Genomic DNA, 24,216 nt, shown 5'->3' with positions numbered 1-24,216 from the left:
GGTTGGCGCGGAGGCGGCACCGCGCCCGGAGCGGGGGCGGAGCGGGGAGCAGCAGCCCGGCCGCAGCGGCAGGCGGGGCCGCGGCGGGCTGAAGGGGCGGCCTTCCCGAGCGGAGGCGGGCCCAGATCCCGCAGAGCCGACGCCCCTGTGCGGACTCAGATCGGCCGCAGCGGGAGTCCGGGGCTGGTGCGGCGCAGGTGCCCGGACCGAGCGCGGCCCGAAGCGCGGAGGCGGACCTACCGCGTTGTCCGGTTGTGGCGCCTAGAACTCCGCAGAGGACGCGACGGTGAGGCTGGGGCTGCCCGCGGGGGGGGTGGGGAACGACCCCTAGACCCAGCCTGCCGCATCCCCTGACAGCTCGGCTGTGGGGCCGCCCACTCTCAGATCAGTTCTGCCAGGCTGGGGAGAGGTGGGTGCCCTGCACGGATCCCTAGAACCCCCCCCCCCCCCCCCCCCCCCCCCCCCCCCCCCCCCCCCCCCGGGTCTTGCATCCTAAAGACCCCCTCCTGTCGCTTCCCTGTCTCGGTCTTCCCACCCAACCCCCTCTACTCCGGTCTGCAGCCCCTCTCCAGCTCTCCAGTCAGGTGAGGCGCTGGAGAGGGTCTTTCTGCCCCCCCCACCCCCGCCCCTGCTGTCCCTCTCTGTGCTGGGGACACCCAGGAGGATGTTGGCCCTTTAAACCCTTGCTTCTCACCCAGGGCATCTTCTATCTCGTCACCCGCGCCACTTGCGACAGCTGGCAGCCGCGGGGAGCCCCGGGGGGCCGGCAGGTACGGGGGCGGCGGCGAGGCCCGGGAGCTGGTAATGGAACAGCTGTGACCCCCTCCCCCCATTCGTACCCTGCGTCCCCGGAGGAGCCGGCGGCGGGAGCGCTGGGTGCTTGGAGCGCCAGTTAATCATTAACCCTCGGCTCCCCGGCTCCCCGCTCGGCCCCGAGCCGCGCTCCGCCCCGGCTTCCCAGGTAACCCGCGAGGATGCCCGTCACGCGATCCCCCTCTTCCCTCCCCTCGCCACCTGTCCGCCGGGCCCGAGCCCCCGGCTCTGCCCGGCGCTCCTCGCTGCTCGGCGTCCCAGAGCCTGAGTTCGATTTTCCCGGCGGCTTTCAGGAGGGCGGGGTCTGGCGCCCGTGACCCCACCCTGCAGACCCTTTCATCGAGTCCCCTCGCCCAGGGGCGCCATGCCCGGCCTGTACTGCCCCTCCAGCTGGACGCCGCTGCCGCTCACCGACTCCTGGGTCCGGGCCTGCGCCAACGGCCCCTGCCTCAGCCTGCGGGCCCGGCTCACCTACCACAACCCGCAGCCGCAGCCGGTGGACGGTGAGGCCCGGGCGGGGCGAGGGGCGGGCGAGGGGGGCCGCGCGAGGTCTGACGCCCCCTGTGCCTCCTGCTCCCGCCCCAGGCGTGTTTGTGTACCCGCTGGCGGAGGCCGAAGTGGTCTCGGGCTTCGAGGCGGAGGCGGCGGGACGGCGCGTCTCGTTCCAGCTGCAGAGCCGGCGACGCTCGCAGGCCGCTTGCTGCCGAGCGCTGGGCCCCGCGTTGGGGGCCTCCACGCCTCGCCGCTGCGCGCAGGGTGAGTGCAGGGCGCCGTCGCCTCGCCGCCTAAAGCCAGCCGCACTCAGGTTCCTCCACCCGCTCTGCGTCCCGCCCCTCCCCGCTGCCCCTCCAGCCGCTGAGTTTTTCATTCATTGATTCATGCCTTTATTCAACAGTCACGGACTGGGCACCTGACTGGCACCAGGTGCAGGGGCAGCGTGACCCAGGCCTGACCGAGGTTTGCCGCTTGGGAGACTTAGGCAGCAGGCAGTCCACACGTCTGTCTCTGGCGCTGGAGCATTGGCTCCTGAGCCTGGGACTGGGCTTTCTTTGGTCATCTCCAAGCCCCAGCATCTCTGCACATAATGTGGCATAAAGAGGCTCAATGATTGCTGGGTGAGGGAGCGGAGGCGCATCCCTGTGCTGGGTTTTGTGGTTTGCACTACATCCTTTCATTTATTTATGCATTCATTTGATTCCTGCACATGGGATTTGTCATCCTGGTAGGAAAGACAGAATCCAGTGGTGTTGAGAGTTGGTGTAAGTCCAGCAGATAGAGGCCAGAGTGTGCTCTGGGCTGAGGCCCCAGGAATATTCCAGAAGGAAGTGGAACCAGCATTTGACCAAAAGGAAAAGTATGGCTGGTGAAGTGGAGAGGAGGGAAAAGGCACTCTAGTTAGGGGCAATGGTGTAAGCAAAGGTTTGGAAGTAAGTTGTACGCAGTGATGGTAAATAAAATACCTCGTGTTTATAGCAATTTACAGTTCACAAAGTCCAGTCACTGGTATCGCCTCATTTGAATCCAGAGAGGTATGTAATGCAAGTATTGTTCTCTATCTCCCTCTTATAGGTGTGAAAATAATAGCAACAGCTTCTTATGTGTCTGATGCTATGCACACATTATCTCATTTATTCCTTACCATAGTCTTTGAGACATAATTATGACCCCCATTTCATGGATGAGAAAACTGAGGCTCCTTAAAACAAGAGAGTTACCAAAGGCCAGAATTAGAAGTCACATTGCTAAGACTCAAAACCTGATCCTGTGCTCTCTCCACAGTATCACACTGTCCCCAAACCTCAGCTGGTTGGGATAGAAGCCCATTTTTTACCTTCTTATCTCTCTTTCTTCTTTCCTTCCATCTTTTTCTTCCCTTCATTTATTCTGCAAGCATTTCTCAAAAGAATGTGTAAATGATTATTGTGGGGAAATGATGCAAAGTAGGGCTATAAAGGTTGACTGGAGCCAGACGATGTAAGGCCTTGACTGCCACTGCACACACATGGCCGTTTTTCTATTAGTAGCAGTGACCCCCATGATTCCACCAGTTCCCGAATGAACCTAGGATCTAAGCAAATGGTGTGCTCTGCATTCCAGTACCGCTTTAAGTCCTCTCACCAGCTCCAAGCAGATTACTGCTACTAAACTCCTCTTGGGTAGAAAATTCCGAAGCCACTCCTAGTGGGGAGTGGGGAGTCCTTGACTGTTCATGAGCGAGGGATTTGTGAGCCGTGTGGGTCCCAGGCTATGGGAGATGTCAGTCCACAAGGGAGGGTCCTGAGGAAGATGATACCCAAGGGTTGAACGGGCAGAGACAGGCAGGGGAAGAAGGGCAGAGGGTATAGATCCCCTAGGATCTTGGGGGTGGTGTAGACATGTCCCCTTTTCCTCAACCCTTCATTGGCAGTGATGTCACTACTCCTTTTCCTGATGACTGCCAGATCCTTCTACTACCATCATGCCTCTGCTTTGACCATCCAGTTCATGCCTCCATTCTGCATGAGCAATGTGCTCGCTTCGGCAGCACATATACATTCTGCATGAGCAACATATTAGCCCCAATTCCCTCTAACTTTGTAAAGTCCCCCTTGCCCAGGCTCCCCTCGCTCAGCAAGCACTCCCATTTCCTAGTCCCCCATCTCTTCTGCTTCCCACCCCCCCTCTGAACCCTTTTCTCACTCATCATAGGTCATCTTGTGTTGGATCTGGCCCAGGCCCGGTCCACACTGGTGCTGCCCACAGGCCTCATCAACGCGGCCGGCACCATGACAGTGACCCTGCGCAGCAGCCGGGAGTTGCCCTCAAGGCCTGACGGGGTGCTGCGTGTGGCTCTGCCCTCTGTGCTCACCCCACTGGCCTCACCAGGCCCACTGGGGCCCCCCAGGCCTCCGGGGCTCTGTGACGACAGGTTGGGCCTATGGTGATTCTCTTCGTCCCTCCCTCGGCTTCTCTGGGTCTAGTGCGGGTGAGGGGGCTTTGGTAGGGTGCCCTGGGGGATGGGCAGGGTAGGGAAGGGGTGGGGCCATTCAGCCAGAGGGGCTAGGGGCCTTGACGGTGGGCCCGTGACCCTCCTCGTGCTCCCTTCCAGCCCTACCAGCTGCTTCGGGGTGGGCAGCCCTCAGGAGGAAGGGCTGGCCTGGGAGGAGCCAGCAGCCCCTCAGAATGTATTCTCAGGCCCTGCCCGCTGCCCTGCCCCGTACACCTTCTCCTTCGAGATGCTGGTCACTGGGCCATGCCTGCTGGCAGGTGGGTGCTCCTCCTAGCATAGCTGACTGGGAAGTAATTCAGGGCTCAGGATTGGGAGGAACACAGGACAAAAAGAAAATAAGGACCTAAGCCTCAGGAAGCTCCAGTTTTGGTGGGAGCATCCCCTGGACACTTCTATATAACACGCACACCCCTACGTGTGTCAGTGTCATTTATTTATACGCCACTCCACTCACCAGTGGGAAGAAAGATGATTAAATTGAGACCAGTCCAAGTGATGAAGCGGGGTTTCCTTGTCTAAGAGGTGGGGGAGGGTGCTAAATCAGCAGCTGGCTGTGGTGTAACTGATCAGCCAGAAACAGAACTGGGAATCTGCCTCTCAGCCCATGAAAGCAGGCAAAATCCCTCCCCTTATCCATCCAGCCCTGTAGATCACAGGCTCTAAGAGCTGAGCTGAATCAGTCATGATCCTTGCCCACACCACTGCTGTCTGGGGAGGTGATGTTTGTGCTTTAGCACTGGCTTGGGGTGGGGTGATTATCACCTCTCCCTGCCTCTCTCTCCTTCAGGCCTGGAGAGCCCCTCTCATGCTCTGCGGGCAGATGCCCCACCTCATGCCAGCTCTGCAGCCACCATCTGTGTCACATTAGCAGAGGGCCACCGTTGTGACCGGTCGTTGGAGATCCTGCTGCACCCCAGTGGTGAGAGACTGGGGCACACAGTGGGCCAGCTCTGACCTGCTTCAAGACCACTTGGGTAGCATTTTTCAAGTATAGATTTCTGGGTCCCAAGCCAGGTGGATCGAGTCATCTGTGAGTGTGGGCCCCATGGTGCAGGACATGCTGGATTTGCAAGGTCCTCCTGGGACAGTGGGGCCAAGCATTTGAGGTCCAGAGACAGGGACTTTCCTGATGACTATGTCCTCTTTTCCTTAGAGCCTCACCAGCCACACCTGATGCTAGAGGCTGGCAGCCTGAGCTCAGCAGAATATGAGGCCCAGGTGAGGGCCCGCCGGGACTTCCAGAGGCTACAGCGAAGAGACAGTGACGGGGACCGGCAGGTATGGCTGCCTGGGGTCCTAGCCTGGCCACTGACCTCACCACTGGCTGCATTTGTGCATGAGGAACAGTCGGGCGGTGGGCGGGAGGCGGGGGGAGGGCGCACTTTTAGCAGGACCTCTTAGTGGCTGCTAAGAGGGCAGCATCCCAGAGGGCTGATGAGAATTGTCATAGAAGGGCCCACACAAGTCTCCCTGAGGTGTGTCTCAAACAGGAGCTAGGACTGACAGGCAGAGGACAGCCACCTGCCTCTGCCCTTGCCTTTATTCAAATGACTATAAAAAGGTGCCCCCTCTGGGTGTATTAGATAGAAGAAGGCCCGAGGGCTCAGTCCTGCTACGAGCCCAGGCCGGAGTTGCACTAAGGCACGGGATGACTTGGGGCTCCCATGCTCAGGTGTGGTTTCTGCAACGACGCTTCCACAAGGACATCCTGCTAAACCCCGTGCTGGTGCTGAGCTTCTGCCCAGACCTGAGCTCTACGCCTGGCAACCTGGGCACGGCTACACGGGAGCTTCTCTTCCTGCTGGATGGCAGCAGCATAGCGCACAAGGCCTGTAGAGCAGTGTGTGGGTGGGCCTGGGTGGGGCAGTTGGTCTGAGGTGGGCTGGGGGCAGCTTCTCACAGAAAGACAGACAGACAGACAGACAGACAGACACACACACACACACACACACACACACCCCTCTCTTTCATACTCGTACGTACATGTGTTTTTCCTGGATTCCAAGAGCCTCTCTCTCACATGAAGTTACCTAATCCCCAAACCAAGGATTCACACACCCCGCCAGGGTCTCTCACACACTCTGTCTCCCTCACACTCGAGTCTCCCTCATAGTTGGTCTCACACATGCAGGGCCTCTCCCAGACCCCAGCCTCTAGCCCCTCATTTTCACACAGCCTGGAAAAGGCAGACAATCTGGCATCCCTACCACTGCCTGTGGGGTCTGCTTCATGCTGTCCTCCCTGGCCCTCCCCAGGATGCCATTGTTTTGGCTGTGAAGTCACTACCACCACAGACGCTCATCAACCTGGCCATGTTTGGCATGTCAGTGCAGCCCCTCTTCTCAGAGAGCCGGCCTTGCAGTGATGTGAGTACGGTCCAGGGATTGGGGGCCCAGTGAGGATGTATCAGCCTGGCATGGCCCAAAGCATGCTTTTTCTTTCCAGGACACCGTGCAGCTGATCTGTGAGAACATTGAGACCCTGCAGGCTGCGAGTGGTCCCCCAGACGTGCTGGCTGCCCTGAACTGGGCCATGAGACAGCCCCAGCACAGGGCCCACCCTCGGCAGCTGTTCCTCCTGACCGCTGCCTCGCCTGTGGCCGCTGCTACCCATCAAACCCTGGAGCTCATGCGGTGGCACAGGGGGGCAGCCAGGTATGGGGTGGGCTGAACCAGGTGCCTAAGATTGACCCCCACTCCCAAGAGGCTCCTGAAGGTCACAGCTGCTTCCCTTCCCTCATCAGGTGCTTCTCCTTTGGGCTGGGGCCTGCCTGCCACCAGCTGCTCCAGGGTCTGTCTGCCCTCAGCAGGGGCCAGGCCTACTTCCCAAGGCCTGGGGAGAGGCTGCAGCCCATGGTGAGCTTGAGCCTGAGCCCTGTTCCCTACTCCTAGCGGTCCTTCCCCCGAGTTACACTGAGCCTGAAACAGAACCCAGTCAAGTCATGGGGTCTCCTGGCACCCTTGACCAGGATTTTTCCCCCATTCCGGTTCCCCCCCTCCTTTGAGATGCCAATCAGGGGAGGAGTTGCTGGTGATGCTATAGGGTGCTGCAGGAGGCCAGAGGTGTGGGGGACATGGCCTCTGACCACCCCCCAAGTCTCATTCTGATTTGTCCCAGTACTGAGCCGTATCCTCAGCAAATCTTGCCTCATCCACAGAGCATGGCTCAGGCCAGGAGACAGACCAAACCCTGAGGACTGAGCATTCAGTCCCCTTGCTTGTTCCTACCCCCAACTCCTTCCCTTGACCCCAGCCTGACCCTGCTCCCCTCAGCCTAAGGGCTGGGCAGATGGCATCAGTGGAAGGGTGGTCTTCCTGCTCTGTGGGCTCTCTCTCCCACGTCCTCCCTCTGGCCACTCCTTACAGCTGGTGCAGGCTCTGCGGAAGGCTCTGGAGCCTGCTTTGAGCGACATCTCTGTGGACTGGTTTGTGCCTGATGCGGTGGAGGCACTGCTGACCCCCCGGGAGATCCCAGCACTCTACCCTGGGGACCAACTGCTCGGTTACTGCTCACTCTTCAGGGTGGATGGCTTCCGATCCCGCGCCCCAGGGGTAGGCCTGGGCTGGGGTGCGGGTGGCAGGCCTGGGATGTCTAAAGTCCCCGCATCTCTTCAAAACTCTTCTTCCACTCCCTGTGCCTCTCCCTGCCTACCTCTTCTACTGTAGTCTAGGCTTCCCCAGAGATCACACTGGGTACCCCAAGGTGGCTGCAGTCTGCCCCCTTCATGAGGTCTTCCACAGATGTGTCCCATAAAGTGTTGCCCTTGGCTTTTTACCAAAGGCCACTAAAGCACACAGCCACAGAAAGCAGCTCTAGCATTTGCTGTGAAGGTTTTGTTGAAACTTTCTAGTTTTTTCACGCAGTGCCCTACAGAAAGCACCATCTGGATTATTTCCTGTAACATTCAGAAACAGACGGAGCGTAGTCTAGATCAAATCTCAGATCCCATCTCTAGTATGTACTAGCCATTTGATTTTGGGCAAGTCATTTAACCTCTTCGAGCCCATTTCCTCATACTGACTTTTGCCATGCAGTTGTAACTGGAGGTCACAACATGCATACTCTTGGTAGGATACTTGACACAGAGCGGTTCAAGAAATGATTGTTGTTGCTGTTTTTTAAAGTAGGCTCCATGCCCAACCTGGGGCTTGAACTCACAACCCTGAGATCAAGAGTTTCATGCTCCACTGACTGAGCCAGCCAGGCATCCCAAAATGATAGTTATTTTTATTATGAAAAGCTTTCTTTCTCTAAAAGAACTAAGAATGCTATCTAATGGAGTGTTTGCCCTTTTGCCTGCCTGACAGGAAGCTCAGGGCCAAACCTGAGGCTCAGCCACAGCAGCTCTATTAACCTTATGGTTAGCATGCATGCCTTTTCCTTCCTTAGTACTAGGCTTTCATTTCTGGTTTATTAACTTTATTGCCTCTTGTGGTGAGACATCTTAAATCCTGCTTGGAAAGAGGCAGCATATAACTACAATCAGTTTTTTCTCCAATGATTATCCCTCTCTCTAGGGCCAAGAACCTGGCTGGCAGAGCTTGGGAGGCTCTGTGTTCCCATCCCCAGAGGAAGCACCATCTGCCACCAGTCCTGGCACTGAGCCCACTGGCACCTCGGAGCCATTAGGAACGAGCACTGTGTCAGCGGAGCTGTACAGCCCATGGGCTGCTGGGGACTCAGAGCAGAGTGAGTACCTGGGTGTAGTGTGTGGCTGTGTTGGAGGAGAAGCGGGCCATAGGAGGCCGGGGCTGGGATCTATTCTCTTGCTTCCCAGCAGGTACCGATGCTCTGACAGACCCAGTCACAGACCCTGGACCCAATCCCTCCTCTGACACAGCCATATGGCGCCGCATCTTCCAGTCATCGTATATCCGGGAGCAGTATGTGCTCACTCACTGCTCTGCCAGCCCAGAGCCAGGTCCAGGCTCCACAGGCAGCAGCGAGTCCCCTGGCTCTCAGGGCCCTGGCTCCCCTGAGAGCACTGCTCCCCTGTGTCCCCCTTCTCAGCAGGGCTGCCGCAGCCTGGCCTGGGGAGAAACTGCAGGCTCCCGTTCCTGCCCCCTGCCTCTACCCCCACTGGCTCCAGCCAAGGTGAGAGTCAATCCACCTCCATTCTATGTATCCAGCAAATGTTTATTGACCATACGCTATATGCCATAAATTGTGCAGTGGTTACTATTAAGTCCAGCTGAAGAGATACATGGGTAAATCTACAATGATACCACGGACATAGTACACTATACAGGGACATAGTATGGGGAGAGTCAGAATCAAGATGGCAATACTGTTTGAGGGGGTCAGGAAAGCAAGAGTCACATCTGGAAGGATAGGTAGAAGTTAGCCAGGCAAAGAGGAAGAAGACATGACAAAACACAGACAAACAACAACCTCAAGTGAGAAATCGGACAAGGAGTGGGATGGCACTGGGAAGGGGGCCGAAGGCCATGAGTTTTGCCTTGCCCCTAAGGGTGGTGAGCAGCCATCTTCGGTTTCAGATGAAGGGGTACGTGGCCATGCATGTGTGATGGCCAGGAGCTCTGTGTTTCTTGACCAGTGGACCACACTTCTTATATGCAGTCTGGGGCCTTGAGTGCTGAGGTGCTGGGTCGTCGACGCAGAGCAGCTCTGGCTGGCCGGAGCCTCTCATCTCCCCCTGGCCAAGTGAATCCAGTCCCTGGCCATCCCCGGCACCCCTCTCTGGGCACAGCACCAGATGGGCCAGGCCCTGAGTCAGGGCAGCAGCTGGGACAGGGCCTGGATGACTCAGGTAAGGGTTGGATGCGGACCTGGGTCCTGACACCAAGGAGACCTTGAGAAGTGGGGCCGAGGGTGCCACACTGCCCCTGCCTTTTTTCCTATCTCTCTCCAGGAAATCTGCTCTCCCCGGCCCCTATGGACTGGGACATGTTGATGGAACCCCCATTCTTATTCACAGCTCTGCCCCCCAATGGGGAGTCAGTCCCTTCAGCAGTGCTGCTGCCTCCTCAGGCTCCACGCTGCCATGTGGTGATCCGAGCCCTGTGTGGGGAGCAGCCTATGTGCTGGGAGGTGGGTGTTGGGCTAGAGACACTATGGGGACCTAGTGATGATGGCTCACTGCCTCCGTCACCCCCTCAAAGAGAAAGTGCTTGGGACCAAGCACTCCATCGGCTGACAGCAGCCTCCGTGGTCCGGGACAATGAGCAGCTGGCTCTCCGTGGAGGGGCTGAGGCCATGGCTGACCAAGGTGAGTTGCTGGTGGGCCCAGTCAGGGCCCAACGAGCCTGTATGGGGCAGCGAGTGGCAGAGGTGTAGGTCTATGTGTCTGGTCACTCTATACCTCATCTTGTTCACAATTTGAGATGGCTCACTCACCTCAAGAAAAAAAAAAGCAGCTAATGGAATAATAAAAGGAAATGGAGAATCAGGTTATATTAAAGATGCACTCGATGACATTCTATGCTCTTGTGAGCAGGGGACCCAAAATTGGCAAGCTTCCTAGTAGCCAGCACAGAGGGAAATGTGATCTTGTTAACGCTTCACAGTGCCTTTATAACATAAAAACAAATCTGCCATTTAGGAAGACTATTAAAATCAAGTAGTTAAAATTTCAGTTTTTCAGTTGCACTAGCCACACTTAACACTCACATGTGACTAGTGGCTGCCACACTGGATCATGCAGATCTAGAACACTGCCTTCACTGCAGGAAGTTCTACTGGACGGTGCTGAAATGAGTGGACAGGAAAAGCACCACAGCCAGGGCTTCCTTTGGGTCCTGTATAGAACGTTCAATATCTGGGTGGCCAGAGGGTCCAGTCCTGCTAGGAGCTGAGGGTTCAGCCTAACCACGTGTCAAGGTTGGGGAGTCTGAGCTGGCTCCAAGAAGGAACTTTACTCTGTTCAAAAGTGGACAGAGGGAGGGGCGCCTGGGTGGCTTAGTCGGTTAAGCGTCCGACTTTCGCTTAGGTCATGATCTCGCGGTTTGTGGGTTCGAGCCCCGCGTCGGGCTCTGTGCTGACTGCCAGCTCAGAGCCTGGAGCCTGTTTCAGTCTGTGACTCCCTCTCTCTCTGACCCTCCCCTGCTCACGCTGTCTCTCTCTCTCCTAGAAATAAATAAAACATTAAAAAAAAAAAAAAAGCGGACAGAGGGAGAAGTGATGGGGAACATGGAGATTTTTTTCCGTAAAGCCCTCTGGGGGGACAGGGGGTTGGGGGAAGCACAACTGCTGCTGTCCGGCATCCTGCTCCTTGCTTTCACAGGCCATGCCCGGAGGTCCTGGCTCCGAGCCCTTCAGACAAGCAAGGTCAGCTCTGCCCCTTCCTGCTTCACCTGCCCTGTAGCTGTGGATGCTACCACCAGGGAGGTCCTACCCTCAGCCCTGCAGGTGCGGAGCTCAGGTAGAGTCCCTCCTGGATGACCCCTCAGGTGCTGGCCCTCACCTTGCTGGCCACCCTTCTGGTTTACCCATCTTCTGTGCCCTTACAGAGCTAGCTGAGCCCCCGAGCACTTCTGCCTCTCAGGGCCAACTAGATGCAACTCCTCTGACTACAGCTGACCATGCTAAAGGTAACACTCAAAGTTGGGGCAAGGGTAGGGAGCTCTGAGGCTTAGGGACTGCACTGGCACTGACTGGCTCCATTGCAGGACTTCAGGGAGGCTCTCTGGTAGGTGGCTGGAACCCAGATCAAAATGGCAGCTCCAAGTCAGCGACCAGAAGTCCTCATCGCCTGCCCCCCCAGCCTCCCTCTAGGCTCAGCCTGGGTGGTGGGAGGGCCAGAGGCTCTTACAGCCACAGACTCTGCAGCCCCAGCCAGGGCCAGGCTGGTGACAACAGTGAAGGCAGCAACCATGACTACTTGCCCTTGGTGAGGACTCGGGAGGTGGAGGGTGGTGCTGCCAAGGCCAGGGCACTGTCTCAGCTCACTTCTCCCCCCACCTCCTCTCTCCTCAGGTGCGGCTGCAGGAGGCACCTGGCTCCTTCCGCCTGGACGCGCCCTTCTGTGCAGCGGTACACATCCCACAGGAGCGCCTGTGCCGCGCTTCGCCCTTTGCTGTGCACCGCGCCAGCCTCAGCCCCACCTCGGCCTCCTCTCCCTGGGCACTGCTGGGACCTAGTGTTGGCCAGGGTGACAGTGCCACGGCCTCCTGCAGCCCGTCCCCCAGCTCAGGCTCTGAGGGTCCAGGCCAGGTGGATAGCGGACGGGGCTCAGACACTGAGGCTTCAGAGGGCACAGAAGGGCCGGGAGGTGCGGACCTGCGGGGCCGGACGTGGGCCACCGCCGTGGCGCTCGCATGGCTGGAGCACCGCTGCGCTGCTGCCTTTGGCGAGTGGGAACTGGCAGCAGCTAAAGCTGACTGTTGGCTGCGGGCCCAGCACCTGCCCGATGGCCTTGACCTGGCTGCCCTCAAGGCCGCAGCCCGGGGTCTCTTCCTGCTGCTCCGCCACTGGGACCAGAACCTACAGCTACACCTGCTGTGCTATAGCCCTGCAAACGTGTGAGGGCTGCCCACTGCTCTGGCTGGCGCTGCCCAACAAACACACTCAAGTCACTGCCACCAGGGCCGGCTTCTCGGTACTGGGAGGGGCAGGCTGGTGTCTGCCTGACTCCTACTGCTTCTCATCCCCTTCCCAGAACCTCCCTGCCCTCACAGAAAGTGCCTGCCTGTGCTCTCTCCCACTCCTCCCATCTCATGCCTCTTACCCTCTGAGCTCCGCACTGCAGTGGAAGGGGAGAGAGCCACAGTCCCCAAATCCTATGCAATAAAGTGCCTCTTAAGACTGCCCAAATGAGTTCTTTCTCTGCAGTGTGCATGCCCCTCACAGCTTGGTGCAGGCACCTCCACGTAGGCTGCACAGAAGTGGATTTGGTAAGGTTTATTGGGAAGGGCACAGAGTCTACCCCATCCAAGGTCCTAGAATGGACTGGAGGGGAAGGGAAATGGATCTCAGTGGGCTTTCTTGCTGTGCTGGATGCTCGTGGGGAAAGGCTGGGGGCCCAGCCAGAGCTGCAGCAGGATGACAGCATGGCATATGTGCAGGGAGGCAGAGCTGCAGGATGTGGATGGGTATGTGTTCCAGGAGAGCTCAATGAGGCCCAGCACCAGCAACCTGGAGATGAGAAATCAGCTCAGGTTTGCCCAGTTTCTAGACCTGCAGCCCTTTAGCCCACTCCCAACCCTCCACCTAGAGGGTTCTCCACCTCAGCCTAGAGATGAGAAGCTCCCTAGCCCTTCCCACTCGCCCAGGGTGTCCCAGCCAGTACCTGAGCAGATGTGTAAGCCAGCGTGCAGGCGTGGCCCACAGGAGGTAGGGCAGTGTGTGGAAATACCAGACGTAGAACTGGTAGTGGAGTGAGCGGCTGAAGCAGATGCCAATGAAGTTGGAGGTGAAGAGGGTAGAGATGATCTGTATGCAGTGGTCAAGGCCAAGGGCAGGAGCAGAAGGGGCAGGTATTGGGATGGGGGAGGGGAGAGGGAGGTTCCAAAGCAAAGGGGCAAGGCAAAGGTTTTGGGGTCAGAGGGCCCTCTGGCTCTGCCATTTTGAGATGCATACTTTTGGACAATTTTTTTAACTTCTCCAGATCTGTTCCTCAATCTAATGTGGAGACAGTAATACTAGGGCCATAAGGCCTAGAGAGTTTAAATCCATCACGTACAAGCTGTGTGACCTGGGTAAGTTACTTAAACTCCTCAATGCCCTGATTTTGTCATCTGTGAAATGAGAATAAACAAACAAACAAAACCCTCCTTATTTCAGAGTCTCCTGTGAGCTTTACATGTTAGAACGTATGTAAATCTGTTAGGATAACACCAGGCAGAGTGAGTACTCATAATGGCAAATCAAATAATATTTAAAATTAAGAATAAAATGCACTTAAATATGTAAAGTACTCATTAACATAATGGTACACAGTGGAGGAGGGAACAGTTCTACTCCAAGAACAGGGCCTCTAGCTAGTACTGGTACCTTCTTTCCCTCCCCCAGATCACCAGGCACCAGGGCTGACAGACCAGGACCCCAGCGGTACCTGGAGAGGGCAAGACTTACCTTCCCATGATTTAAAGGATATGATTGGGTGTGAGGGGCTGTGGTGGAACCTTCCTTTTGGAGGGATCCTTCAGCAGCGACAGGATACTTTCCCCTGTCCTGGGTAGAAGCCATTCAGACATTTATCAAGCCCCCATCCTAGGCCAAGCTCTAGATTCACCGCCCCCATGAACTCCATGTCTCCCCCAAGCAGGCCCTACAACTCCTTGCCCCAAGCTGGCCCATGACACTGCTCCCGTTTCTCACCTGTGCCACTTGCAAAGGGCAAAGAGCAAGAGCAGGGTGAGGTGGGCAGCCAACAATGCCAGGTGGAAGGCACGATGCAAGAAGAGGGCCTCAGGGAGGAAGCGCCAGTTCACTGTCCAGCGGAAGAGAAACTGGCGGCCGAGGTCAAAGGAGCGGGATAGGTAGCCAATGGGGTTCTCCAGAAGGAAGGGCAGGCCCAGCACAACCTGAGGATTTATATGATGTCAGCAGAGCTGCCCAGGCTCAAGTCCAACCTTCATACTAATCACTGAGGGGAGTGGACAGAGGGTGTATGTCTCAGAGGTTCTCAAATTCCCACCAGCAATAGCAGGAAAGCCAGTCTCCTCATCTAGGCCAGAGCCTGGGGCCAAAGAAGCTGAGAAGGCAGGTAATAACACTGCTTTAAGTTTAGACTCACCAAGTCATAAATGGGCAGAATGAGAGAGACCCTCAGAAACCATATAGTTCAACACCCTTATTTTCTAGCTAATAAAAGTAAAGCCCGGAGGTAATGGCTGCCCAGCCCCAAATCAACTCCAAAACCCTGTCTGTTAGCTTTTGAGGAAGTCTCAACGATGGAAGAAGGACAGAGAGTGGCCTCCCCTTCATTAGAAAGGGGAAGGGGTGGAAGGGGTACCTGAAGGACAGCACAGATGCCCAGCTTGGGGAGGGCTCCACGGAAGCCAAATTGCATGAGGAGAAGAAACAGCAACCCAGGGGCAAAGAGTAGCACGTTCATCTTTACAGAGACCGCCAGACTAGGGTAGGGAGGGGAGACAGAGGGTGGAGATCAGCTCAGGGGCCAGGTACCACCCCCCTCCCACACATACACACTCCTCCCCTCCCCTGCCAGCCACCTCCGGATAGGGTCCACACTTACAACTGCTGGAAGAAGGGTAAACCACCTGGCAGAAGACTGAGGGTAAGGAGCAGATACCAAGTCTCTATAACCAGACTGAGCCAGCAAATACACATTGAGAGTATTTACAATGTGCGAGGGCCAACTCTAACAAGGGAACAGAGGATAGGAGCAGGGTTATGCTTTTGGGGGGGGGGGGGGGCGGAGACTTTCTATGGATCCTAGACTCGTCTAGTGGGGCCCTGACTGACCCATATATTGTCTGGTTACTCCCTTACTCCCTCTGCTGCAGAAAACTAGGGGAGGAAATGATGGAAATACAGAGTGAGAGAGGGTGGAAAAGAGAGGGGTGGTGACCTGAAACAGCAGCAGCCCCAGCCCCAGCGCTGGGCCAGCAGGAGGTTGATACTGAGGAAGAGCAGCACCATGGCCACCGGGTCATTGAAGAGCCGTAGCACGAAGATGGAGTGAACCCGGTAAGAGGCACAGCACATGAAGAAAAAGACGAAGGGAGGTACCTGAGAAGTGGGCACAATGAGGAACAAGGTCAGCTCACCAACTCTGAGCCATCCTTACTCCCCAGCACTGCTAGTGGGGGCTGCCTGCTCCTGGTAACATGGACTCACCTTGCAGGTCTGGTGGTAGATCAAGAAGACAAGCAGCAAGGTGGCTAGGTAGAGCACAGCAAAGATATGCTGGGCCATGCGGATGTCAGTGCCCCTGCCGGTGGCATAATACAGCCCCATAAAGATGTACACAAAGCCAGCTGGGTACCTGGAAAAGGAGTCTGATTCAGGCTATTCAGCCTGGTATCCAGTCAGCCCCTCATGTCCTCACTGAACCTGCTATCCCCACTCACACAAGGGGTCCAGTGTCACCCTGCAGTTGGGTGTAGTCATAGGTGCCGTTGAGGACGCCCTCCACCTGGGCCATATAGGCCTTCCAGTCAATCTCTGTATCTGGAAAAAGATAAGAACAGTGTGGTTACTTCCAAGTTCAGAAGTTGCCTGCCACCCACTCCCACCCCACACACCCACCCATCAAAACACAGAGTTCCAGCTCATTCCCAGGACTATTATCACAACTCCTTACCTAACTACCTATCTGACATTCTCTGGGTGAACCCAAGCATCTCACACTCATCTGTAATTGAACTCAACCATCCACTCCAAATCTGCTCCCTTCCTAGGTTCCATGAATGACACCATCAACCTCCCAGCTGCCCAGGTCACAAACCTGGGTAATATCTTTGACACTTCCTTCTTCCTCATTTCCAACACCCAGTCACTAAATCCTGCCTATTCTTCATCCTACACGACTCTACTATCTCATCCTTTTCTGCCATTACATACTCAAATTTGGACCGAACACAATCTCTTGCCTCAACGATGCAACAACTTCCTAATTAGTTCCCCAGCTTCCACTTTTACCCCGTAACATATTTCCCACCTGCACCCAGAGAGCGCTTTCTATAAGAGAAATCATGTCAGATCTCTGCTTAAAACCCTTCAATGATTCCTCAAGGCTCTTAAAGACCAAACTCTATTATTCCCATTTTTAGAAGAGGAACCTATGAATTAATGAGATTAAGTGACTAGTTCAAGATCAGTGAGCTAGGAAGGATGGAGTTGAGATTAGAACTCCATGAGGTCCTAAATTCTTAACCATCATGTTAAATTATCCAACACAGCTTATATACGGCTTCAGGATCTGGTCTCAACTTCTGCCATCTTTTCTCTCACTACTACCCAAATTTGATTTCTATCTATTCCAGCTCTAAAAACATTCAGCTCCTCAAAGGAAGCAGACGCTCTTTCACTGAAGGTTTTAGTTATGAGGCTGTCTGCCTAGATTGCTCTTTCTCCTCCCCTTTTCTCTATTTCCTTAACTGGCTAGCTCTTAATCTTTCAAGGCGGATTCTAGGAAGCCTTCCTTAACTCCTCAAGTCTGATGTAAGTGCCCTCTTGTGTCCTTTATGGCACCCTTACTACTATCATGAGGAGTGTGACACACTGTAATTTTCTGCCAACTTATTTTTGTCTAGGCTCACACATCCAAATAGGGAATGTACCTCTGGCACCTAGTAGTGTTAAGCATGTAATAAACATTCAGTAAATATGTGCTGAATTAATCATTTTTAGCTAGAAAGCTTTCATTCAGCCCACTATCTAGATTCAGCCTGGAAAGGACGCCCCAATAAGACCAAAAGGATTCAAGTGGTCACAGAATGCCATTACTGACAAGACTTTTGAGACCTCGAAGTGAACAAATGAGAAAATTGAGACCCCGCAGGGGAAGGGACATGTTCAAAACCACAGAGACAAAAAGGAGCAGCAGTACATTAACTCGGACCCAAGTTTTTGATTGATTTCCAGGCTGGTTCATTTTCTTAACCTGGCAGGCTGTATGTTCAGGGCAGAGGGCCAATCTCTAGGGTCGCCCCTCCCATCATGGGAGAGGAATTAAGATAATTGGTTTTCTGTGAGGCAGGCTTGGGACCTGGGTGAAAATTATGGTCTGCAACTGAAGACAGCTTGGATTTGAGGTCTGGATTTCAGCTCCGAATCTGGGTCCCAGTATAGGTAGGGGGTTCGGGTCCCCCTCCCTACCCTCCCCTCCTCCTCGGCGCACTCACATGCCACCCTGTGAATGACCCAGAAGGTGATGCCCACCTCCGCCAGGCAGAGGCAGGCGGCCACCAGCAGCGTGTAGCGCGGCTCCAGCAGCAGCAGGCGCCGCTCTTGCCAGGCGCGCCGCAGCCATTGTCCGCAGAATCCCGCCGTTCGAGCTGCAGGACCTGCCCGGCCGCGTTTCCGTAGACCCGCCGCCATCTTGATGGTGCGTCGCTCGTGTTGGTCCGCCACCCCGGAAGCCCAACCCTTCTGCACTTACGTTCCGCTTCCCACGCCGGCCGTCCCAAACGACTGATACATAACTGACCAGTTTCCAGTGTCCTATTTACTCCACTAAAATCTATTTTTTCCACATATTTACTGATGGACTGCACGTCCTATTTGTGCAGGAACAATCTCACTCCTCTGTATACACCTGATTCGGAGCACACAAGTGCTAAATAGATCGAACGTTTGCCCACAAAAGCAACATTCCTGCTCGTGTACTCCCCCATCTGGCATCGCATTTCGTCTGTGTTTCATGCCAGTCTCTCCTGGAGAACAAGACACGTGTCCGCGTCCCTGCCGCCTCCTCTCTGAGCCTTCTGGGTGCTCAAAACTGGATAGAAATGAATCTTTAATTAACTTCAGACTTCTTAGTGGAAGGAGCCGGCCAAACTGAAAATATGAGAGGAAGCCGTGATGAGCCGAGTGAGTCTGATACTATGAGTTTGACTCTCAGAAGTGAGAACGCAGTGCAGTTGGAGGATTCAAATTCTGAACGTTGTGATATTCCCATCCGGAGTGTTCTTCAAAGAGCGCTTACTAGAGAACGGAAGTTCCACGTGTTTATGTTGAGCAACTGCAGGTGGCGGGCGGAGACACAAAGGCCACGCCCCCTGAATGCTACCACGCGGATTGGCTACATAGGGGCGCCAAGCCCGGTCCAAAGGTGCCAGCTGTCTGTCCTGGCGGTTCGGCAGCTGCTAGCATGGCCTCTCCAAGGGCCTCAGCACCCCCGCCCGAGATACCAGAGCAGAATTGCTGGTACCGTGAAGTCCAGTACTGGGATCAGCGCTACCGGAATGCAGCTGACTCTGCCCCTTACGAGTGGTTCGGGGACTTCTCCTCCTTCCGTGCACTCCTAGAGCCGGAGCTGCGGCCCGAAGACCGTATCCTCGTGCTAGGTGGGTAGTCCTGGTGCTGCGCAGCCGAGGTGGAGCTGGCTGGACCCGTCCCGCCCTGGCCTGGCCCTGTCTGCTTTCCTCGAGTCTGTTTGTCCCTCTGGGAGGACACCTAATCGGGAGCCAAGATACAGTACTTTCAGAATCTCGGCAGTCTTTAGCCAGGGCAATAGGAGCCTAGAGATTCTTAGTTCAAGGGCCCCGTGGAGGAAGAAAATCTCTCTGAGTTTGGTAGGTGGCCTCGGACCCTGTCCTGGACTCTCGCGAGGCTGCCTCGAGCATTGGGGCGCTCAGAGAACCTAGTTCAAGTCCCAACGCTAGTTAGCTCTATGACTTAGGAAAAGTTGTGAACCCGTTCTGAGCTTCAGATTCATTTCTAGAAATGGAACTACGAGCTTAAGTCGGATAAGGCGCGTTCAGGCACCTTGAGCACGATGCCTAGCTTTTATCTCTTAGGGCCAATGGACACCGGAAGCCACTGTCACCTAGAGAGACCTCTTTTCACTCACGAGCCCTAACCGAAAGTTGGTCCTAAGCCCCATGTGCAGTGAGGACCAGGACAGCGCCTTCTGAGATAGGAGGGGAGATTGCAGCCAAGATTGGTGTGATTCGCCAACAAGGAACGTTGAAATGCAGGGATTCAAGGTGGGGGTCTGAGAGGTCCAGCTGCGCCCTCGGGGTTCTCTCCCATTGCCAGCCTTGGGGGTTCCAGTGAAGTTTGAGTAACAGGTTTCCTTCCAATTATAGTTTTTATTTTGGTATTTGTAAAAGCATGTGTATATTTATGTGAAATATTTAATATATATGAGACATCTGTAATACAGTATATGTGTAAGACATAAATAACCTACTGTGTTTGTATACCCCACTCAATTTGAGAAATAGAACATTCCTAGGACTAGAAAGGAAATATAACTTAGTGCTTAAGAACTTGGACCCTGGAGGTAGTTAACTATGTTGAAATCTTTGCTTATTTAATCTTAGCTGTGGAATCATGAACAAAACACCTAAATTTCTGCACCTTCATTTTTGCAGCCTTAAAACAATGAGTACTTACTTATTGGGTTTTTAAGATAATTGGATATGAAAGATATCTAGAATAATGTCTGGCAAAATAAAAGTCCCCATGTATATTCAAGGTTTTTCTGTGTAGTCCCCCAAACCCCTTCTCCCCAGAGGTAAAAACTCTCTTGAATTGTATATTTTTAAACCATTGTATTTATTTATAAATTTACCCTAGATCTGTGTTTTTCAAGCTTTAGTGTCCATCAGAATCACCTGGGGGAAAGCTGAACCCCACCCTGAGATTCTAATTCTAATTCCAGGGATGGCCTAAGGTGCGTCTTGGGATTCTGTAGTTTTAGCAGGCCCACAGCTGTTTCTCACGCTGGTGACTTGCAGAATAACACTGCCTTAAAATCTGCTTGACTGGGAGGTGTCCTTTTCTGGGTAGAGGGGATAAAAGTCTCAAAATCATAGAGGAAAACTTTGTAGGCAAGATTCTCAAAATCTAAGAACAGGACCCACAACTTGGGAGTACCCTATGGAACATTCCACCTTGGCAAACATACGTTGAGCACTTGGTAGGTGTTGGGGAATGTGCTGGGCCTTTCTCGCTTGTTTAGTTCTCATGACCACCCATAGAAGTGAGTGATAATATTACAAGACTTACTCTAGGTTAGGGGTTGGTAAACTTTTTCTGATAATGGCCAAGGAGTAAATACCATAGGCTTTGTGGGCTTTTCAGTTTTTGTCACAGCTACTCAGTACTGCCAGAGACAATACATAAGTGAATGATACATAATCGCTGTATAGCAGTAAAACTTTATAAAAACAGGTGGCAAGCTAGATTTAGTGACATTTGCTCCAGGTCATTTTCTCAAGGTGGGTTCCCCAGAAGCAAATCCTAAGACTTGTTTTAGGATTCATGTCCCAGTCATTTATGAGGAATGTGCTTGCAGGAGAAATTAATAACAGAGGGAGCAAGGAAGGGGGAAAGGCCAAGGAGAATTGTGATCATAGGCAAAGTTTCCCTGAGAGTAGTTTCAGCCTAAAGTGTCAGAAACCCTAAAGGTCAGAAGTAAATACATTTCAAAACCTAGGAACACTCCAAGGGGATCTAGTCAGAGCACTAACAGTGTCCACTACTGCATGCACCAAGTAAGTGGTGAAGTAAGAAAGCCATCGGACTTCAGAGCTACTATTTCTCTTGCTGCACAACATAAATGGGCATAGAAAGGCATCTAGAACTCTATTCAAACTGACAAAATAGCCACATTGTGAATTATAGCCTAAAGGTCATACTGATACAGGTAAAGATGGAATGTCATTACCAAAGGTAAATAGACCTCTTAAAAACTGGGAGACAGTTTAGCATAGTGGTTTAATAGCTCTGGTTCTGGTATGAGATAGTCTTGTATGCAAATTCTGGCTCAACCACTGATAATGTGACCTTAGGATCAAGTTCCTTATCCACTTTGGGCAGCCTCATTTTCCCTATTGAGAACATGTAATGGTAATAATGGTTATCGTCTATATGGAGCTACCTTAAAAGATGAACTGAGATAATTCTTACAAAGTGCTTAGCATAAAACCCTATGTTTAATGACTGTTAGCTATCATTATTATTATTATTATTGAAAATGGGAGTCAGAAATTGTGAAAATTGTGTGTCTCGTACCCATGGCTAGAATATCTTCATGGTAGATGCAGGCATATGGCTCTCCCAGCTTTGCCAGTATCACACAACTCTGACTCTCCTTGCTTGACTCTGTGCTTTATAGGAATCTTCTGATCATAATTTGGCTCAGTTTATATTTTTTATATAGAGAAAAGGGACTAACCAGGACTGGCAGCCTACTCAGTCCCTATGATGGTTATTTTTCCTATTATAAGTTAGTGAATTGGTATTTTGGCTTATACCTCTGTCTCTTGGTGCTGGGATAGGATCCATATAGCTCTGGGCTCCCATGTGATGGGTTCTTGTATGTGCTCAGTTCTCCAGGGCTCTGCTTCCCTAAAGCCTGATCCAGGGAAACAATGGCCTTCCCAAGCCCCTTCTTAGTTGCTAGCCCCCAATCACTGAGACAGCAAGATCAGAAATCACTGCTTTGTAAGCACGATTGGCTTTATGGTCAGGTTTTGTGGTCTCTTCGAAGATGCTATTCCTGTACCAAGGGGGACAAAGAAAGGAAATTTGGGTTTGTCCACAGTTGGGAAGAGCTCTATGGGCATATGAGATCAGATGTGGGATGGTGAAGAGTTTGTGGGTCAGAGAACCCAGTGGGAATTCAGCCTGAACTGACTTAGGATCTCTTGTTCATCCACCCTCACCTCTCATCCCATGCAGTGTATCTCTCTAGGCTTATAGTTCCAGTGTGGAAAAACACACTCTGGGTTTTCCTAGGCAAGACAGTACTCTCCCTCAGCTGCAGGTCCTGAGGAGGCACATAGGAAGGGGCAGCCGAGGACCAGCCAGTGGTCTCTGGGTGCCCTGCCCAAGTGCCAAACCCTACTAGATTAGGGCTATCCCAACAGCTGATCCTGTGATCCTCTTATGAGGCAAATGAGGATTAAAGGCAATCTAATCCCTAGAGCTCCGGGTCCACCAGAACTGTCATCCAGCTCCATTTCCAGGCTGAGCCTCACCACAAGAGGGCCTGGAAGAGGCCAGCATACCTTCGAAGGAAGTCACACCTGCTATGCTGCGGGTCCACATCCTGTCCTCTAACTTCTGCCCGACCTTTCACGATACTCTGCCCTCTGGGACTGCTTCCCAGGTACTTCCCACTGGTGTTAGGATTCTTCAAGATTCTGCTTGGTTGTCAGCTTCCCTGAAAGCCTTGTCTGACTCACTGGAGGTGGGGACAAGAGCCATCCTATGTGTTTTCACAGACTGTCCCTATAGAAACTCTCATTGCATTATATGGCAATTGCCTGAATACACATCTTTTCCTCCCACTAGAGCATGAGCTCCCTATTCATCTGCAGAACCTAGCATGTAGTGCTCAATACATTAAGGAGTTACAAGAAATCCACTCCACTGTGTGTCCTCACCGAGTTCCCCTACATTTGTCAATTCTGCCTGGGAAACCAAAGCAGGATACTAACCCCTAACATGAAGTCTTCCCAGGGCTGATATCCTCAAAGGTTCTTTCTCTGAGAGGTTAGGGATTAGGATAATACTAATATTATCCAAATAATGTTATGGTCCTAATGATGCCAATATTATTATCCCCATTCTGCATATGAGGATATTGAGGCTCAGAGTTGAATGACTTGCCATTGCTGTATGACTAGAAAATTGCAGAATCTAGATCTTTGAACTTGAGGTTCAGAGCTCCTTCAGCTACTCTACAGCTGTTTTAGATTTTAAATTTAGTGTATCACATCCTACATGTAGGCTAGATACTGCTATCTTCATTTTTCTCGGTAGGAAATCCAGGTTCCTGGTACGTAAACAACTTGCCCTAGTCTACACAGCTAGGAATGTTAGAGCCAGGATATGTGCCCAGGTCTGCGTGACTCTGAAGTTTGTGTTCTTGCTTATACCCCGCTGCTTCTCCCTCAGTATGGGAGGGTTTAAGCTGACAGAAAATGGGCCAAGAGTGGATGGATAATTGGAGGAGTGAGAACCAAATCTAACCTAGCCCTTTTGGCACCCATCCCATCTCTTCCTATCCCAGGCTGTGGGAACAGCGCCCTGAGCTATGAGCTGTTCCTTGGGGGCTTCCCTGATGTGACCAGTGTGGACTACTCATCAGTGGTGGTGGCTGCTATGCGGGCTCGCTATGCCCATGTGCCCAATCTGCGCTGGGAGACCATGGATGTGCGGACCTTGGACTTCCCCAGTGGCTCCTTTGATGTGGTGCTCGAGAAGGGCACGCTGGATGCCCTCCTAGCTGGAGAACGAGATCCCTGGGCTGTGTCTTCTGAAGGTGTCCACACTGTGGACCAGGTGCTGAGTGAGGTGAGGGAGTAACGGGAAAAGGTAGACCAAGAGGTGGGGAGGAAGGACTCGAGTTTCAGGAGATTGAAAGAACTCAGAAGTCAGAAGGAGGTATAGTTTGGAGTAGGTAGTGGGTCACCTTTAGGACCATGGTTACCTGAAGGAGGGAAAGATTAAGCTGGGTAAAGATTCTAGGGGACTGGAGTGGTCAGGCTCACAGATGCTGATGATTGGCTACTAGGTGGCCAATAGGGATGAAGTAAGAACCAGGTTCCAGATAGGTAACACACAGTAGGAGGGTGAACAGTTGACAGGAAAGCAGTGCCCCTGCACCTGACATCACTCCCATGCTCCTTCCTGGGTAGAATATAGCCCTACCCCCATGAAATCAGTAGGGGCAGAGAAGGAGGCCCACTCTTGCCATGGAGACCCCTGAGCTATGGGATGTAAGGTAGCATCTGGGAGGGCATCTGGGGCAATACTAACCTTTGAGAACCTGGAGATGGACTCCTCACCAGTGGCTTCTCTGTCTG

General features: G+C 53.4%; 3 protein-coding genes across 6 annotated transcripts in view; 2 read left to right on the top strand and 1 right to left on the bottom strand.

The window, feature by feature from the left end:
• Positions 1–256: 256 nt before the first annotated feature.
• VWA5B2 (von Willebrand factor A domain containing 5B2) lies at positions 257–12,570 on the top strand. Of its 2 annotated transcripts, XM_039241702.1 has the most exons (21): positions 257–286; positions 699–770; positions 1,107–1,316; positions 1,399–1,569; positions 3,502–3,721; positions 3,902–4,059; positions 4,590–4,721; positions 4,956–5,080; positions 5,475–5,630; positions 6,058–6,168; positions 6,248–6,456; positions 6,546–6,657; positions 7,168–7,353; positions 8,320–8,491; positions 8,583–8,896; positions 9,383–9,572; positions 9,675–10,031; positions 11,046–11,183; positions 11,272–11,352; positions 11,431–11,651; positions 11,738–12,570. In XM_039241702.1, exons 3-21 carry the CDS (start codon positions 1,178–1,180, stop codon positions 12,284–12,286), a joined length of 3,741 nt encoding a protein of 1,246 aa, XP_039097633.1. In that variant the 5' UTR covers positions 257–286; positions 699–770; positions 1,107–1,177; the 3' UTR covers positions 12,287–12,570. The 2 variants fall into 2 exon arrangements, with proteins under 2 accessions (XP_039097633.1, XP_039097634.1); XM_039241703.1 differs by lacking the exons at positions 257–286; positions 699–770; positions 1,107–1,316; positions 1,399–1,569 and having other exon boundaries at positions 3,484–3,721; positions 8,580–8,896.
• A 76-nt stretch (positions 12,571–12,646) lies between these two features.
• On the bottom strand, positions 12,647–17,785 carry ALG3 (ALG3 alpha-1,3- mannosyltransferase). 2 transcript variants are annotated; one of them, XM_039241704.1, is made up of 9 exons: positions 17,575–17,785; positions 15,799–15,898; positions 15,566–15,713; positions 15,297–15,457; positions 14,718–14,838; positions 14,081–14,286; positions 13,857–13,933; positions 13,050–13,194; positions 12,647–12,895 (listed from the first exon to the last, which is right to left on the bottom strand). In XM_039241704.1, exons 1-9 carry the CDS (start codon positions 17,768–17,770, stop codon positions 12,733–12,735), a joined length of 1,317 nt encoding a protein of 438 aa, XP_039097635.1. In that variant the 5' UTR covers positions 17,771–17,785; the 3' UTR covers positions 12,647–12,732. The 2 variants fall into 2 exon arrangements, with proteins under 2 accessions (XP_039097635.1, XP_039097636.1); XM_039241705.1 differs by having other exon boundaries at positions 17,612–17,785.
• Positions 17,786–18,487: 702 nt separating this feature from the next.
• Positions 18,488–24,216, top strand: part of LOC120238117 (endothelin-converting enzyme 2) — a 32,204-nt gene continuing 26,475 nt past the window's right edge. For both annotated transcript variants that reach the window (XM_039241714.1, XM_039241713.1), the window contains exons 1-2: positions 18,488–18,738; positions 23,421–23,704. In XM_039241714.1, the coding sequence (XP_039097645.1) occupies positions 18,543–18,738; positions 23,421–23,704 (480 nt within the window). In that variant the 5' untranslated portion in view covers positions 18,488–18,542. The remainder of the gene's footprint in view (positions 18,739–23,420; positions 23,705–24,216) is intronic.

The sequence above is a fragment of the Hyaena hyaena genome, unplaced genomic scaffold (assembly GCF_003009895.1).
Source record: "Hyaena hyaena isolate Hyena2069 unplaced genomic scaffold, ASM300989v1 scaffold_199, whole genome shotgun sequence".
Taxonomy (NCBI): Eukaryota; Metazoa; Chordata; class Mammalia; order Carnivora; family Hyaenidae; genus Hyaena; species Hyaena hyaena.
Note: the sequence above shows the minus strand (reverse complement) of the source record. Positions and strands in the feature narration are given on the sequence as shown.

Excerpts from the sequence above, each read along its gene's own strand:
- VWA5B2 (XM_039241702.1), top strand. The coding sequence starts at position 1,178 with ATGCCCGGCCTGTACTGCCCCTCCAGCTGGACGCCGCTGCCGCTCACC. Across the intron at positions 5,631-6,057 it reads GCAGCAGCATAGCGCACAAG|GATGCCATTGTTTTGGCTGT; the intron begins GCCTGTAGAGCA and ends GGCCCTCCCCAG. Across the intron at positions 8,492-8,582 it reads TGCTGGGGACTCAGAGCAGA|GTACCGATGCTCTGACAGAC; the intron begins GTGAGTACCTGG and ends GCTTCCCAGCAG.
- ALG3 (XM_039241704.1), bottom strand. The coding sequence starts at position 17,770 with ATGGCGGCGGGTCTACGGAAACGCGGCCGGGCAGGTCCTGCAGCTCGA. Across the intron at positions 15,458-15,565 it reads TCTACCACCAGACCTGCAAG|GTACCTCCCTTCGTCTTTTT; the intron begins GTGAGTCCATGT and ends CCCACTTCTCAG. Across the intron at positions 13,934-14,080 it reads GCCCTTTGCAAGTGGCACAG|GACAGGGGAAAGTATCCTGT; the intron begins GTGAGAAACGGG and ends GCTTCTACCCAG.